At 32.7% G+C, this 18,647-nt stretch overlaps 1 protein-coding gene across 2 annotated transcripts; it reads right to left on the bottom strand.

Annotated features, from left to right (window-relative positions):
* Positions 1-2,495: 2,495 nt before the first annotated feature.
* LOC124937394 (AUGMIN subunit 7-like) lies at positions 2,496-7,697 on the bottom strand. Of its 2 annotated transcripts, none has more exons than XM_047477655.1 (10): positions 7,443-7,697; positions 6,702-6,929; positions 6,538-6,623; positions 6,226-6,287; positions 5,915-6,006; positions 5,462-5,587; positions 5,219-5,309; positions 4,079-4,186; positions 3,526-3,624; positions 2,496-2,798 (listed from the first exon to the last, which is right to left on the bottom strand). In XM_047477655.1, the coding sequence occupies exons 2-10, from the start codon at positions 6,833-6,835 to the stop codon at positions 2,601-2,603; spliced, it is 996 nt and encodes a 331-aa protein (XP_047333611.1). In that variant the 5' UTR covers positions 6,836-6,929; positions 7,443-7,697; the 3' UTR covers positions 2,496-2,600. The 2 variants fall into 2 exon arrangements, with proteins under 2 accessions (XP_047333611.1, XP_047333610.1); XM_047477654.1 differs by having other exon boundaries at positions 6,702-6,920; positions 7,443-7,696.
* Between the last annotated feature and the right edge of the window lie 10,950 nt (positions 7,698-18,647).

Genomic DNA, 18,647 nt, shown 5'->3' with positions numbered 1-18,647 from the left:
TTACTTTATATGAAGATCGGACAAACTTCGAATCCGCTTAATTCGACCTCCGGTATATTGACATGGGCCGTTTCGGTTATAGCAGTAGCATAGGCCTCACTTTCAACAGTGACAAGGTGATCGTTAGCCATGAACCTCAGTTTCTGATGAAGGGTAGAAACTAGAGTCTTTGATTGGTGTAACCATGACCTTCCCATGATGAGATTATACAACAACTCTCGAATTCAAATGGTACTCCGGTCACTTGAATGATGCTTTTTATGCTTCCCATTATTTCTCGTCGCGAGCTGTCGAAATCTCTAACACATAAGTCTAATGGCATGACTCGGTCTATGGTGATGTCGATTTTCTCGAGGGTCCTCCAAGCGCATATATTTAACGCTGCCATTATCAATGAGAGTTATCAGAATCGTCTTGCCTTCCATTTGGATTGAGGTATAGAGGGCCTTGGCATGAGTTGCTCCGGACGTTGGTAGATCCTTGTCTTTGAAGCCAATCATGTTGTAGCGTGGAAATGTGATGATGATGTCCACCAATTCATTTAGCGTGGTATCGACGGCGATGTTGGTAATGCTTAGCTCGTTTAAGACGGCTTGCATGTGCTCAATGGAATAAATTAGGAATTCACATATCAAAATGTTGACATTTGTCTTTTTTTAGTTGGCTTAAAAGGCTATCACCGGGGTTGAGTGCTCTAGGCTCATTTTCTTTTCTTCTTGAGAAATGTTGCTCAGAGCTATTTGGTACATCGACTGTCGTTGTCTTCATGAAGCTTGACTAAAAATCATTGCCGCTTAGAGTTGTTGCGATTTCTAAAAGGGCATTTGTTAGGATTGGTTTCTTTTGGTTTATTTGTTATCCATTATTTATCGACCCTGCCCTGAGTGACCTGGACCAGCCCGTCTATCTTTTTAGGTCAATGGTCAATCATGTCGATTTTCGATTCATTAGATTTAACAGTTCATTTGTTTTGAGTAGAACTTTTTTTAGTAATCATGTTAGCTTGATGGTAGGGTAATGGATTTATAATTACCTTTGACTTAATTTGAAGATGATATTCTGATCAATTAAGTCTTGAAAAAGGTGTTTGAGGGCAATACAATTATCGGTTGAGTGGTCATTCATTTAATGATAGTTGCACCAGTCCCTTCATACTTTCTTAAGAACCATTTGTCGGTTCTTAGGGGTTAAGGGCTTGCCAATGTCATTTTTCTGTAAAAGGACAATGACTTGACTTAGTGGCATGCCTAGATCTTCAAATACCCTTGGGTCTAAGCGCATTTGGAGTCGATGCGTTCGTCAAAAGGCTCACCTTAGCCTTTGGCGGCTTGTCGAGGCTTGCTTGTTTTCACGGGCAATTGTCACGTGATGCACTTTGGTCTTTTCTTTTTCGAGAATCGGTTTGTGAGCTAATAGGCTTTGGTCACCTTACCATTTTTTTTTCCGATTGTATCATCGAGGTTGTTCACGGTTTTCAAGAGCTTTTTCATGTTCTAGAATTGTAATCCTACGGAGTAGCATCCATTTACGCTTTCTAAAATAATGTCGATTTTCCATTGTTCACTAGGTAGGGAGTCGATTTTTTTTTGTTATTTACACTTATATGAAAACCGCAAACTTCTTGTTTTCATATTGTTTGGTGTTTTTTAGCCTTTTCTTGAGTCTTTCATGTTCAAATGCATACTGAAGCACTCGATGAATGCCGATGCGAGTAGAGATGTTCATCGGTTCGGTTTTTGAGTTATTCGAATTTTCGGTTTGAGTCTTCGAATTTTTATTTTTTAAGCAAATTCGGAAACCAAACCAATTTGAATAAATTCGAATTCAATTTATTCGAATTCGGTCGGATATTCAGTTCATACCAAATATTGAACATCACCTACCTATAAGTGACTCACCGTCAATATTCGATAATTGAACGACAAAAGTAAAACAACGTTGACGACAACAATACATTGCAGCGGAGGGGTGTTATATAATACAATAATTTGATACAAGTAATACATTTTTTCATGGTATTATAGCTTAACCTCCTGGCTTTGTTTATGGACTAAAGCTGGCTCCTAAGGTGGCCCTTTTCATACTTCACTATAATACAAATGTAGTTCAAATATTTGAGGTTGAATTCTTACTAAGAACACTTTAATATAAAAAAAAGGTCAGAATTGTGGGGAGAGTCAGGTTAACAACCTGAAAATAAACTTGGGTGGCTTAAGGAATTTGAGGTAAACAATGGGTTATATCTGTGTGGAAACATCAAAATACCCATCTGAATTTCAATGTCTATATTTGTAAATAATATGAGAATGAGAAAAGATTGTTTGTTAATCCACATGCATATGTCTATATTTAAGGTTATATATATTTTTAATGCTATATATAATGTTGGGGTCTGGAGTCAGGCCCATCTATATCTGCCTACAATGTAAAAGGTTCTAGGTTAGATGTTCATTTGGACCAGGTTTGGAGGGTTTCCATTCAAAGCTGTCAGCAGAGATTACAAAGACCAAGTTTGATTTATAAATCAATACAAGAAAAATAAAAAATAAATTGTTCCACATAAAAATGACTACATCCAGATTGCATAATGTTTTGTTGTTTCACACACTCAAATCGTGGCCTTGCTCTCGGGCAATTGAAGCTGATAGAATTCCAAGATCACGGTTCAAGAAAGTTAAAGCCGACTCACACTCTGTAATTATTCTTGTAACTGAAGAAGGCTGCCCACCGACTGTTTCAGATGAACCAGCAGCTACTGCTGCATACGAATCACGAAGGTTCCTCAAGTTCCCCAAGAACTGCCCAAATTAAACAGAAAATTGAATCTCTAATCAAGAATTTCAGAAAACAAAAAATAGACTACACACCATCCATGGAGCTAGATGGGAGTACAAGAGCTAACTATTGAGATGGACTATCTAGGGTGGGCTTCACTTTTGTCACGTTCCATATTCAAAAATCACAGCATATAAGATTATTATAGAAGTTAGTTTTTCTTTCTGAGCTTGCATCAAAGGCTTCCTTTACTTCCTTAATTTGTGTTGTTTTGCTTGATGTGCTTTTAATAATGGCTCAAAATACTTATCATCGCCAGTTCTTGGTTAACACCGTTAAGTTATTAAATCATATCTAACCAGTTTTTGCAGCTCCTTGAACTAAAATATTTTTTTAAATGCATATCAAGACATTAACATAGTTAACCGAAGAATGAGTAACCGGACTTTTCATGCAAAACAAGTACGTCACAAGTTGAAGAACCAAACTTTAAATGCAAGTTCTGGAATGCAGAAGAAAAATGAGTTTTTTTCCAAAACAATAAGATATCGATTATAAAACCGAAGCAGAAAAAGGTAATTAGTCTTAAGGTACTTTTACAGAATATGGAACAAACATGGGAACACGGTTAAAACCTCACTTGAAGCAGTGAAGTAGTTTTTATGTCTAGATAGCAAAGAGGTTTTCAACTACTCAAGGTCTAACAATTGCATTTCTGCATAAGTAAACAGTTTAAATAAGTTAAGTTACCTTCAAAAGCATTTTGTATGCCTCCAACAATCGATTAGCAGCAGGTCCAAAACCATGAAGCTGAGGTACCTCCATCATGTGTGTCCATGGACGAATTTCCTGCACAAATAAAATGTAAAAGAGAGAATTGAGAAAATAAATTTTTAAAAGCACATGAAACAGAAAGCATGCGAGTCCGGAAAAATGACATGTTCAGCTCTGCATATTGATGGATGCAAAATTCCAACATGGGGAGAGAATTTTTAGCATTAATTGTTAATAATAAAGAGTTTTTTCCCTGGAGGAAGAGGCTAGCATAGCATCCCCACTGCGATGATCCCTCACTTCAATTAAAAATGCTTTCAGTGAGAATTGAACTTGAGATCTCAACCTCTTAAGTTCAAGACTCTTACCAATAAATAAATAATAAAGAGATTGTAGTTTCAGCTGTAAAATCCTTCACAAATCCCATTCATCAACTAAAGAAATGTAGTAACTGTGGCATGATTGGATACCCCATACTGGTTTGAGAATGAACTATAGCAGTCAACAAAGGCAAGAGAAAATTCTCAACCTTGGTATAGATTGTATTGAACGTTCTTGCAGTTTCTAAAAAAGATTCCAAATACTCCCGCAATTTTGCTTCTGCCTCTCTGTAATCCTCATCTGGGTTATAAGCATGCTGCAAATGCGAGACAAAAAGTAACAGACAAACACAAATTTAGGTAGTCATTTCACTGGTACAAATATCCAAGTATCAACAAGTCTGAAACATTTAGACAACCAATAGGTATGGATAACATGAACAACAACATAAAAACATACATGAAGTAGAAGATTGGTTGATTCTGAGATTATTAGTCATCTCCATATCTTAAACTCTCCAACCAGTGGACAAAATAGTGGGGTTCATCCCCTTATGCTTCCATAAGTGCACTTAAAATTGGTCATATGAATTTAAAAATATGATCTAGAGAACGATGTTACATAAATACAAATTAAGTAATGCCAAATGTTCTGAATATTATCAGCAAAAACAATATGCTCTGAACATGTGGATCCATTTGAAAACTGTTTTTTTTTGTATAAGATTTTTTCTGACCATGATCCAAATTATTGTTGCTTCATCTGGTATATAAATTATTTTCTATATCATTATCTAAGTTATAGTGTAATTTCTTTATTCATTCGGCATGATCAAATTATATTTTGGATCATTGTGATTTTTGGAAAACATAGCAAATGTATATTTTTTGAATCATGATCAACATGAAAAGTGTATAACAAAACAATCTATGATTGCCTAACCGTAAACACTTTACTTCTAATTCATGAAGATATGGTTAGCCACTGTTTACTATTAAATTCACATAAGGACTTATAATCAGGTTCACATACCTTAGTCCATGAGTTCAACAATAATGACATATAGCCAACAAGACAATGCAAGATTCAATATATGTATAGCCAACCAGACAATTTATACGCAGATAATAATGTACAACCTCCTCCTTAAACTATAAACTCTTAAGCCTTCTAGGGATATTTTTTCTTCCCTTCCTCTTCTACTTGGAAGCAGGAATGAGAGAGAGAGAGAGAGAGATGAATAATATGAGTATGATTTAATTATTCAAGTGATCTCAGAAATCAATATCATATCTCATTAACCATCTAATAAACAGATATCAGAATGAGTGAATAAATTATATCAAACCTTGGATGCCAAATCATTAACCATCTCCTGAATATTCAAGAGCTTATTTGAACGCTCAGCTAGCTGCTTTTCCAAATCCGAAATGTCTGGTCTGCAAACATGCTTCTATTATTGCAAGAGATCGTTATAAATCATTCAGAAACAAAAAAAAAAAAGTTACTCTTCATATGAAGACAGCAATGACCAAGATATGTTCACTAATGTCCTCAAGATGTAGAAAATGCAGGGAATCAATCTTCTTACAAGGGATATATGGACTGGATTTGCACATCTGCCGGAAACAACTTGCACTCTTCTGAGAAGATTTGAGCTTGTCTTTCAGCAATGGAATCAACTAGTTGTATATCCTTGGCAACCTGCTCATCAACACTTGAGAAGCAAAGAGAGGGCAAACTAGATTTGAATCAAGCCAATAAAAGAGATTGATAACCAATGGAAACTTGAGAAAAAAAACTGTTAGGATACAATGTGTTCAATGTCTTTCATTTTTTTTAACCAGGGTTTTTTCCATGGAGGAAGCTACAACAACCCCACAACCATGACCTCCCACTTTCATTCAAGGCATTCTTAGAAGGAATTGAACCAGGTGGGTTTCAATGTTTTTCATTGTGTTTGATTATCTTATAAATTAACAACAATTTGGAGATGAAACGGCATATACTAATCCCAAGCATATATAAAAGAGATGAATGGCACCTCCACTCTGAATTGTCAGCATAGATGCTAGCTTCAACCAGATCTACGATAAGCCGAAGCATTTCAGTGCGATCTTCATAACTTCCACGTCCCTGTAACAGACAGAAATAAGTCTCACAACAATTGTTCAAACATAAATGATACAGGATCTCAAAAGCGAAAGAATGAAAATTTGATCGAATTGTTGCCTCAAATTAGTCTAGAGTAAGTTAACTGACATAGTTATTGTTCTGCTTTTGTTATCAATACACTAGCAAAAAACACTGTGGCTTGTTATATCAAGTTACAAAAGGGAAAAGTGTTGGAATTACTTGTATAGCTTCTATGTCAACGGTAGTGGTGAAACCAAGAAACTTGGCGATCTCAGCCAAATCTGCAAAATAAAATGGCATCATTAGCAAGAATGATCATCATATGTAAAGAAAACGATATTCGTATAAGAAATTGAATTTGTTTGCTACTAAACAGAAAGAAGAAATAGTCTCTCTATTGAAAGGACAGGACAGTTGTATATGCAGCCAAATTGGTAATTCTTAGCAAGAGGTATGTAGTTTATCACATTGTTCGTATTAGTAATGCTGCCTAGGGTTCTTAATGGAAGGTAGTGGGGGATATAGATTTACACTGAATACGAGAGGTCTCTTCATCTCGATCCATGCCCTCTCCATGTAAATTCTGCTGAGAAAAAGGTGATTTATCGCCCAACAATCTGCAATGGAACTGATAATATGAGAATAAAAAGGATCCCCTAAAAATGGAGTCATAAAGAAAGAGAGAAAGAGAGTACTTAAAGAAGAGCCATTCGAGGAGGGAGTATCTTTCCATGCCGGCAAAAAGGAGAGACTGAGAAGGGGAGTTAGCTCTTGGATAATTCAACATAGCTAGCTTCTTCTGAACCTCCTCCATCTGCTTCGCCGCCATTTCTGAGAATATTCCCTTCTTCTTCTCAGTCCTTCACTATTCCAACTCGCCGGATTCGAACCAGGGAGATCGCAATCACTTGGATCTGTATTCACTTTTTTTACACTTGTTTAGATTTAGATTTGTTGAGAAGTTGATAAATAAGTTAATATATATATTTTTATCACTTTTCCAATTTGTGTGAGATTAAATAAACTAGCTCTAACCCTTTTCTTCTTGTATAACATACACATTACTTGCATTCAAAAGAGAAACATACAGATAATGAAACAATGAAAGAAACAAGATTTAATTTTAACAGAAATGAACATAATTAAACTAATGAAATAAGAAACAGTCTGCATATATATATATATAAATTAGAAATCTGTGATAAATTGTTCGAGATAGCAATTTAACCTAATTAAACTAATGAAATAAGAAACAGTCTGCATATATATATATATATATATATATATATATATATATATATATATATATATATATATATATATATATATATATATATATAAATTAGAAATCTGTGTTACATTGTTGGAGATAGCAATTTAACCTAATTAAACTAATGAAAGAAGATACAAAATGCAGTATAAGAAATTGGGTATACCAGAGTACGGTGAGGGAAGGCTGGGCTGGGCAAGGCCGGACGATTGGAGACGGCGAAGAGTCGAGTGTAGTCTATCTATCTTCTGTGTCGCCCGCCAAGGGAGAGATGAATCGAAGATGAGTCGGCAGTCGGCAGTCGGCACTGAGGGGTCCGAAGGAGTGAGAACAAAGAGGAAGGAGACGTGGCCGACCCTTTTCTCAAACAGAAGAGCTGGGATCTCTGGTTGAAGAAACAAAGAGAGGACAGATCAGAAGAGCTCAAGCTTCAAGCTTTGACGTGGGTTTTTTAACCAACTTTTTATAAATTCTCCCTTAATTTATCATTAAGATGAACATAATAATAACTTAATCTAATTAATAATTAACACATATTAATTTTTATATTCTTTTTTCATTATTAATTTTAAAATTATATTATTATTTATAGTACCATCAAAATTATAACATAAATTTTAAATTATTATTAGTTAAATATTAAGAATTTAAAAGATGAAATTGTTATATATATATATATATATATATATATATATATATATATATATATATATATATATATATATATATATATATATTTAATAATAACATAATAATTTAAAATTACTATTAATTAAAAATATATTATATTAATATTATCGGATATGTTGTTGAGAATTAAAAAAAGAAATTATACATTAAATTATTATATATATATTTTAAGAGAAATAACATAATAATTTTAAATTATTATTAATTAAATATATATTAAAATAATATTATCTATAAGCTGAATTTAAAAAAGAAAATTATAAATTAAATTATTATATATATATATATATATATATATATATATATATATATATATATATATATATATATATATATATATATATATATATATATATATATATATATATATCACAATAATATTATTCATATACAAAAAATTTATATATATATATAATATTTACATGTCATTAAATATAGATCACGTAATAATTTTTTTAAAATTATTGTGTTATTTTTCATAAAAATATGTAAATAATAATTTAATATATATATATATATTTAATTAATAATAATTTGAAATGATTATGTTATTTTTAGTAAAAATAAAATATATAATAATTTAATATATTATTTCTTTTTTTAAATTCTTTAAATGGATAAGTTAAGTGTGAGAGAAAGAAATTTAAAGAATGACATGTGTTAATTGAATTCAGGCTAGCTGGGTAACATCGAATTAACCCTAATAATTGAGTCCTTTGGCCAGTAGTTAACCAAGAATAAGACAATAATGCTATTTGTGATCAATATATATATATATATATATATATATTTTTATTATATAAGAGTTTTAAATTTATTTTTTATAATAATTAACTTTTAAATATATTATAATGTATATCATATTAAAAAATATATTTATATAATTTAATTATATAAAAAAATTATTTATTTTTTAGAATAGGGTACATAACTATGCCCCATAGAGAATTCCTGAAACCAAATGGGCACAGAAATGGTAGTAAAAAAATATTCAAAATAAAAACGAGACAAAGATTATAATGCATTCCCCATCCCAAACTGTTCTATTATCATTCTTACCTATCACACATTATTATCTAATTATTCATTTTATTAATTAAATTATTTTATTTTTATTAAACTTTAATTTAAAATAAAAATATTTAAATTATTAAATCAATTAAAATTTAAATAACTTTTTTTTCAGAGTTCACTGTGTGATTTATCTATTTTATAATATTAAATTTGGTCCCTGAATTATTTAATTAAATTAAAAATTAGTATATTACTTAAATATAATTTTAATAAAATAGTATATTCAAATGAAAGAAAAAAACATCAAAATTTCATAATTATATATATAAAATGACAAAATCAATGACAAATATATATATATATATGCTCAGTCCGAATCTTCTGCTACCGATTGTCGTGTTTCCCTGTTGCGGACCAATCAGATTGCAGGATGATTATTATATTAATAAATCAAGTTGGGTGAAGAGAGGAGAGAGAATCCGGAACTCGGGTTTCATTCTGGGTTCACCCCAAACGTCGTTAACGGAATGTCTAATTAACGTACGGAGCGAAGCTCCCTTCCCCCAGCTTCCAGGTCAAAAGGAATCAAGATATATTGTCACCAGCGAAGCTAACTTCTCTTCAGGCGCCATTTAAGAAGGAAAGGAGAGAAGCTTACGCTGCCCAGGAGCTTCGTTTTTAATACCCTAACGTTTATGTAAAACCCTCAACACACCCATAAAAAAATCGTTTACCTATCATGTAAATACATTTACTCATGTATGTAAATACCAAAATGAACAAAAATAAAATATTTTTCAATTTAAAACTAAATAAATTTATTAAAAATAACATTCAGCGAAGAATACTTCGCTTCAATTACTTATTTTTAATTTAAAAATATTTTATGTAAATTTTATTTACGAGGAGACGCTTTGGAGTGATGAATTTTTTGCTTCAATTACTTATTTTTAATTTAAAAATATTTTATGTAAATCTAGCGAAGAATACTGCGTCCAGGCGCCATGTAACGAATAAACACTACAACAAAAATGACTTTCGGTGACGCTTAAAAAGACTTCTGCCAACCTTTAAAAGCGTTGCTAAAAACATTACCGACACTTATTCTTGCGTCGCCAGAAGCAGGGTGGGCGCAAGTTTTTACCACGCTTATTTAAGCGTCGGTACAAGCGTTGCCGAAAGGTGAAAGTTTTAACAACGCTTATTTAAGCGTTGACAAAATTAATAAACGTCGCTAAAAGTCTATTTTATATTTAAACTATTTTTTTAAAATTTGTTTTTTTCTATTTTCATTTTAAATGTTATTTTTTTATCTCTACTATTATCACATTTGCCCTTCAACTCTCAAGTACTAGTTGAACATAAACCTAAACCCTTAAGGTGAACCCATAGTCCAGCACATTATAACTTTAAAAACACTTCAGAAACTAATGAACTCTCTCATATTTTATATACCAAAAACTTCTTCTTTTTCTCCAATGTGGGATAAATGTCATATTAACTCTTCAGAAATTACTGAACTCTCTCATATTTTAGATTTAATTAAATTTAAATAATAATTAAATAAAAGACATATATTAATAATACTATAAAAAGTTTAAAAATTATGTTATATAAAAAATATTAATTAAATTTTAATGTTAACAAAATTTTAAGTCAAATTTAATTTAAAAAAAATTAAAAAATTAAAAAAAAATATTTACAAAGTTTAAAAATAAAACATAAAAATTATTAAAATTTAGAATATTTAAATTATAAGGTTTTAACAAAGTTACAAAGTTGGTATATAAAAAAAAATAAAGGTGGTGGTATAGATATAAAGGTTGGCAAAAGTTTTTTTCTTTTAATTTTTACTCACGCTTAATATGGGTTGGCATATAAGGGTCGCTGAAAGTATGTTTTGTTGTAGTGAAAATATTTTCGAGCGAAGACTCATTCGCCCAAGTCCGAGGTAAAAGGAATGAATAGACGCTTTTCGAGAGAAGACTTCTTCATCCAACCCAGGTTCCATGTAAAATGGAATGAATAGACGCTTTTCGAGAGAAGGCGTGTTCGCCCAGCCCAGGTGCCATGTAAAATGGAATGAATAGACGCTTTTCGAGAGAAGACTTGTTCGCCCAGCTCAGGTGCCATGTAAAATGGAATGAATAGACGCTTTTCGATAGAAGACTTCTTCGCCCAGCCCAAGTGCCATGTAAAATGAAATGAATAGACGTTTTTCGAAAGAAGACTTCTTCGCCCAGGTGCCATGGAGAGACACTTTTCAGTGAAGCATATTTCGCTTCAAGAGTTAATTAGCGATGCATACTTCACTTTGATTAACAACTTTAATATATATAAACCCTAATATGATTATTTATAAATATTTCCGCCCAATTCATCTCTCTCTCTTCAAGCTTCTGCCTCATTTCACGGCGATTCGCATTTGGCTCCCCGTCGACCAGACTAGAAGCAAGATCTTCACGTCTCGACAATGGTACGTACTCTAAAATAGTAAACTTTTCATATTTAGGATTATGAAACTACTAAACCCTATATTATATTATGTGAGGTCGTTATCTCGTTCATATTTAGGAAACCCTACTCCAAAAATGTCATGTTCAATGAAAATCCTTCGTTTTTAGGAAAACGTACATAGGGTTAGGGTTGTGTATATTATTTCCACGAAACCTTGATATTTATCAACAAAGACTGTTTTTTTCATGTACAGGCAACCAACAACGCAGTCGTCCAAAACACTTTTGGCAAAGACTGGATTTTATGCCCAAATCAATTAACAAGTGAAGATATAATACTATTCTTGACCTATATCCATTTTGTTCATATTGTGTAAGTTTTCATCATGTTTGTTTGAGATAATATTATTGTTCTTACACAACACTTGATGGTTCAATACGCTAACACCTGTGGTGCCACGGTGACAATGAGGTGGCGAGACGATGTAACCCACGTCATAGCTTCCACCGATGCTAATGGTGGATGTGGTCGAACTATCAAAGTATTGAAGGCAATATTGAACGGGAGATGGGTCATTACAATTGATTGTGAGACTCTGTTAATCTTAACTATTAACGCAATATTATTTTTCACATATATGAAACTAAATACCAATTGCTTTTGTATAGGGATAAAATCATTAATGAGATCAAAATGTTACATTGATGAGGAACCGTACGAGGTGCAACAAGATAATCATGGGGCTGTGGGCGGTCCAAGAACTGGAAAAATGCGGTATTTGAACAATGTAAGTTTTGTCTGATTTCTCCTCTATATCTTCATTCTCCATGATAACTGAAAATGTTTTGTATTTTTTTTCAGCTGCCGAAACTATTAGACAGTTACACTTTTATTTTTGCACGGGATTTCATCCTGGCTTACAAACAAGATCTGATAGGGTTTGTAATTTCTAGAGGAGGTACGACTAAAGAAATGGAGAATCCATTTGTTGAGCCCGAGGACGACAAAACTATAGTAGTATACGATGAGACGAGGCACGCTGTTAATGAAGTCATTTGGATATTTGAGGCAGTTGATCCTTTGTCAGCATATTTGGATGAATATGGTGTCCTCACACAAGCTTGCTTGAATCTATTGCTGCTTGTGATTTGCAGCCTTTGTTTACATAGACTTGTGTCATTGACATTATTGAATATTTGCATTCCTAATGGAATTTTTTTTCTATATTCGTGATTTCAGATTTCATTTTTTGGTTCTTAGTATTGTAGTTTTTTTAAACAGTATTCATTTAATATATGAACAAGAGTTTTTAATATGAAAATTACCAAAAATGAAATCTTTGAACATGAATATTTCATGTATTACTTTAAGTAAAGTATAAATTTTTATTAAATACATAACAATTTATGCAGCAAAAGCGCCTTAAGTATTTACATATCTCAATTAAATGTGATTTTATACATGTTTTTCAATTGTCAAATATTGTGAAGCAATCTTCGCTATCTGATCAAGTGCTTGACATTGATTAATATTAATTTATAATAATGTTATTCATTTAATTATTAAAATCAAAAATTATTTTTATCAAGTCACCTCACTCCACCTAACACCTATTTTCATTTAATGCTGCCATATAGCCATGCTGGCTAGCTTGGTACGATTTTATCTCTCTCCTGTCTGCGAAGCAGTAGTCGACATTTTCTTCGTCGGAGTTATACTTCATGGTAGTCGACCTTTTCTTCGCCGGAGTTATACTTCATTGATAATCAATCCATTTTCCTAAATTAAAAGCTGGGAGTGACAATGGTACGTTTTTGAATGTCATCTTCTTCTCAAGTTTTCTTCATAACGTTTTGTTTGTTTTTTGAATAATTGACTCAAAATGTTCTGTTCTTGTTAATTATCAGGAAGGAATCCACATGAACGAGAATGATAATCATGATTTAAAGTATATTTTTTGTGTTTCTCTTCTCTAATACTATAAGATGTTTTCATTCATATTGAAATGAAGCGTTCTTCACTTATAGGATTGTTGGGAATACTAGTGAAGTGAAGCGCTCTTCACTTATAGGATTGTTGTGAATACTAGTGAAGTGAAGCGATCTTCACTTATAGGATTGCTGTGAATATTAGTGAAGTGAAGCGCTCTTCACTTATAGGATTGCTGGTTGTGAATACTAGTGAAGTGAAGCGATCTTCACTTATAGGATTGCTGTGAATATTAGTGAAGTGAAGCGCTCTTCACTTATAGGATTGCTGTGAATACTAGTGAAGTGAAACTCTCTTCACTTATAGGATTGTTGTGAATACTAGTGAAGTGGAGCGCTCTTCACTTATATTTCATTCATTTTACAAGCATCTTTATGTTTTCTTGAGACCAATATTTATTTTTTCCGTGTTCTATAATTACCAGTGAATCTGCTAGTTGTCGGCGTCAATTGAATTTTGATGTAAACGGCAAACCTTTGGAGGACATCGCAGCCAACTTGATTCCACATTTAGGTCGGGAATTTGAGAATGAAGAAGATGGCTACGAATTCTAGTTAGCATACTCTAAACTAATAAGGTTTGGTATAAGGCGCAGTTCAAAACATGTTGACAAAGATGATAAAATACAGGATAGAGTTTCTTCTTGTAGTGTACAGGGTGAACGGAGAAAAGACAAACGGGATGTTTATGTGAAACGTAGCCGTTCTTTGACGATGTTCGGTTGTGAAGCAAAATTGAGGATAAAAAGGGCAGAGAATGGAAAGTTTAAAGTGGTAAATTTTTATTAGTGAGCATTGTCATCCTCTTGCAAGTCTAAAGAAAACTCACCTGTATAGATGTCATAGGAATATTTCTACAGTTGTAGGCTTACATATCGAGATTGTCACTCATGTGGGAATACCTCCAAAGGAATCCCATGCTCTAATGTCAAAACAAATCGGTGGCAGGGAAAAGACTGTAAATTTGGGGATACAGGGGGTGTATTAGAGTATTTGTGGAAAAAACAATCGAATGATCCAAGTTTTTATAATGCTTTTCAACTTGATGTGGACGATTTGATAACGAATATTTTTTGGTGTGATTTGAACATACGATCTATTATTCATACTTCAGAGACATTGTTAGTTTTGACACGGCCTACAAGAAGAATAAGGAAGGTCGTCCAGTTGCGCTTTTTATAGGTGTGAATCATCACAAACAATCTATTATTTTTGGTGCAGCTCTATTATACGATGAAACTGTTATGACTTTTGAATGGTTGTTTGAGACTTTCACCAAAGCTATGCGTGGGAAAAAACCTAAAACCATTCTTACAGATCAAGACGCGGCAATGGCTAAGGCCTTAATGTCTACATGGCCCGAAACAAATCATCGTCTATATATTTGGCACATATTTCAAAATGCAGCCATACATCTAAGCTCCATGTTACATAATTTTAGAGAATTTTCGAAGGATTTTTCTTCATGTATATATGATTTTGAAGAAGAGATAGAGTTTCTTGAAGTTTGGAATCAAATGTTGACAAACTACGGGCTTGAAAACAACGACTAGTTAAAACGTATGTTTTGCATTAGGCGAAAGTGGACATTAGTGTATGGACGACATAAGTTTTGTGTTGATATGACGACAACACAGAGAAGTGAGAGCATGAACAGTGTGTTGAAAAGGTATTGCTCCTACAAACACAAGTTTTTAGAATTTTTCAAACTCTTTAAAAGTCTAATCGACGAAAGAAGATATGATGTGTTGAAGACTGATTTCAAATCAATTACCAGTCAACCAAGTCTGAACTATCCAGTTTTGATCTTAAAGGATGCATGCAATGTTTACACTCCAGAGGTATTTAAGTGCTTTGAACAATGTCGCATGATTGTGGTGTAGAAATATTAAAGGATGTCGACATACACAGAAAATATAAAGTAACCCCCCCCCCCCACACTAGGAGATACTCTCATACAGTTACAGTTCATAATAATGATGATAATATCGAGTGTAGCTGCTGTAAATTTGAATTTGGCGGGATTTTGTGTGCTCACATTCTAAAGATTTTCACGACGATTGACGTGTTGAAAATTCCTCCTACGTTGATATTAAAGAGGTGGACAAGAACATCAAAAGATGGATTATTTGGAACCGATCCACTTGTGGACAATAGTGAGCTTCAAAACATAAGATACAGAGATTTGTGTGGCTTGTCCATGCATTTATTTACAAAGGCAGTAGAAAGAGATGACACGTATAGACATGTGAAAGAAATTATGCTTAGCCAGTGTAAGTTTGTGGATAAAAAATTACAAGATGATATAAATACGCAAACTCCACCAGTTGTATCATGTTCTGCCGAGGGTGCCCATGTTCAAGCGAAATGAATCAAAACTAAGAAGATAACAAAGTCTGGTAAGAGAAGGAAAGGTGGACTAGAGAAGAATTCAAGAAAAAGAAAATCAACAAGAAAAACAAGCGAATCACAAAATCCGGTATGAATTTGCTGACTTAACTACTTTAATAATAATTGGGTTATTACTCTTCATTTATTAACAACCTTTACATTGTTATACCGTTCCAGCCATAAAATGCAATGCCAACAACAACGACTCAATTCTCAACTCATCAACAATGGGACGAAAGTTTCAGCATGGACGTCGATACTCTGTTCACTGTTCTTTTGTCATCTCAACTATCGAATTCCAATTTCATGTGAAATCTGAAATGTATTTTTATGTATATTTGATTTGAAACCATTAAGAAGGTAGAATGTATGCATGAGAAGTTTATGTAAATAATGACCAAATGAATGAAAACCTATTGAGCAGTTCATGTCAACCAGAAATGAAGCATTAATTTTTACATCTACGTTTTACTATGTAAAGTCATAAACACTCTTAATAGAAAGTAGAGACAATGTATGGGGCGAAACATTCTTCGTCCAGGTACAATGTGAAAATTATGGAAATACAGTTTTAAGTGAAGCATGCTTCGCTTCTGAATGGAGCGAAACATTCTTCGTCCAGGTGCAATGTAAAATATATGGAAATACAGTTTTAAGTGAAGCATGCTTCGCTTCTGTATGGAGCGAAACATTCTTCGTCTAGGTGCAATGTAAAATTTTTTAAAAAAAAATAAATATAAAAATAAGTAATTAAAGCGAAGAATTCTTCGCTGCAAAGCGTCTCATCGTAAATAAAAAATTTAAAATTTTTTAAATATAAAAATAAGTAATTGAAGCGAAGAATTTTTCGCTCCAAAGCGTCTCCTCGTAAATAAAATTTTCAAATTTCTTTAAATATAAAAATAAGTAATTGAAGCGAAGTATTCTTCGCTGAATGTTATTTTTAATAAATTTATTTAATTTTTAATATATAAATATTATATTTTTATTAATTTGGTATTTACATACATGAGTGAGTGTATTTACATGATATGTAAACGGTCTTTTCATGGGTGTGTTGGGGGTTTTACATGAACGTCAGGGTATTAAAAATGGGGCGCCTAGGCACCGTATACTTCGCTCCTTTCCGCTTCTCTCCATTCCTTCTTACATGGCGCCCGGAGAGAAGTGAGCTTCGCTCGTAACAACATATCTTGATTCCTTTTGACCTGGAATATGGGGGAAAGGAGCTTCACTCCGTACGTTAACTAGACAGTTTATGGAAATATAGTTTTAAGTGAAGCATGCTTCGCTTCTATATGGATCAAAACATTCTTCGTCCAGGTGCAATGTAATAAGGAAGCGAGAGATACAGTATCGAGCGAAGATTCTTTCGCTTCAATTATTTTTGTTATGCCTACATGTTCATGTAACACATCCAACACATTCATGTGAAAACATTTTAACATGAATGTTATAGTTTTGAAAACAAATTAAATTACAAAAAACAAATTTCATTTAAAACGTCTGTATACATTTTCATTAATGTAAAAATGTCAAGTAAAATTATATGAAAATTTTAATTACACAATCTATATACATTTTCAAATGCATCCACTGAGTCATTTATTGTAGTCCTTATAGACCTTGTTCCTAATTTTGTTGAGATCCAACCCAATGATACGCCAACTATATATCATCATCAAGGTCTTTATTTGTGTGCGCACTTTTTGTTTAACGCCAAAGTCACTTCTCCAACCCTTGATTTGACCTTCATATGACTCCATGTGTCTCATGCAAAAAACTTCGCAATCAGTGTAATTCCTGGCATCCCGCCATGACAATTTCAAACATTTCTTTTCCAAATTGCCATACTTTATAGCAAGAACGTGGTCTACTTCGTTCATATATTGGTTAATGTAGTCATCCTGGTACATAATGAACAACATGATGTAATGTAAATAAGAGCAAAAAGTAATTGCGATTGAACTAGTTGAAAATCGAATTTTAGTGTATTACCAATATTAGGACATTCTTATATCTTCTCTCGAAGGGAGATTGCATAGGTGCCTCCCTATTGTCAATTACTTGAATTTCCTTTACTATGAAGTTATAGCAAACCAAGTAAAAATAGCAGTCATCAATGACTGGAAAAGATATCTGCGAATAGAATTAAAACAAATAAGATTGCATAGAGGTGTACATGATATTAAATGATATCACAACGATATATTTACTTATAAGGTCCACATTCAAGAGGTCCATTTTCGAAATGTTAAAATGCCGACCTTCACGACAGAATCTCAAATCGAATTGCTCTTTCGTAGTAATCCCATTTACAGCAAAATGTTGTTTACATCATACTCTATATTATAACACGAATAACATAATTGATAAATAATAGTGTTAGTACAACTTACGGTGAGCATGATTGTAAAGAAAATCTTATTGTGTGTACGTTTTAAATTTCTCCTACATATGTCGTTCAACATATACGACCAAACATCAATAATCATACTCTCTACTCAGGTTTGATCAGCCGTTGAAAGCATGTCCGCGCGTGTCAGGTGGAGAGTTAGTTTATCAGTAAAAAATAACATATCACCGTATAAGACTAGAAAAACATGTTCAGAATGAGGTACAAAGTACATTTTTTCAAGAATAAGTAAGAATTTAGAGGAAACATTACCTTTTTTCAAGTCCTTTAGCAAATATGAACCCCACAAATATCTTCTAAATGTTTGATATTTCCTTGACATCCCTAAACATTTTATCGAAAAATGGACTATTCAATATTGGGGCAATTTTAATCCTTCAAGCCATTCCTTCATTCTTTCATCATTATTTGGTAG

Source organism: Impatiens glandulifera, chromosome 5 (genome assembly GCF_907164915.1).
Source record: "Impatiens glandulifera chromosome 5, dImpGla2.1, whole genome shotgun sequence".
NCBI classification, from domain to species: domain Eukaryota; kingdom Viridiplantae; phylum Streptophyta; class Magnoliopsida; order Ericales; family Balsaminaceae; genus Impatiens; species Impatiens glandulifera.
The sequence above is the reverse complement of the archived record's forward strand: the minus strand, read 5'-3'. Positions and strand labels throughout refer to the sequence as shown.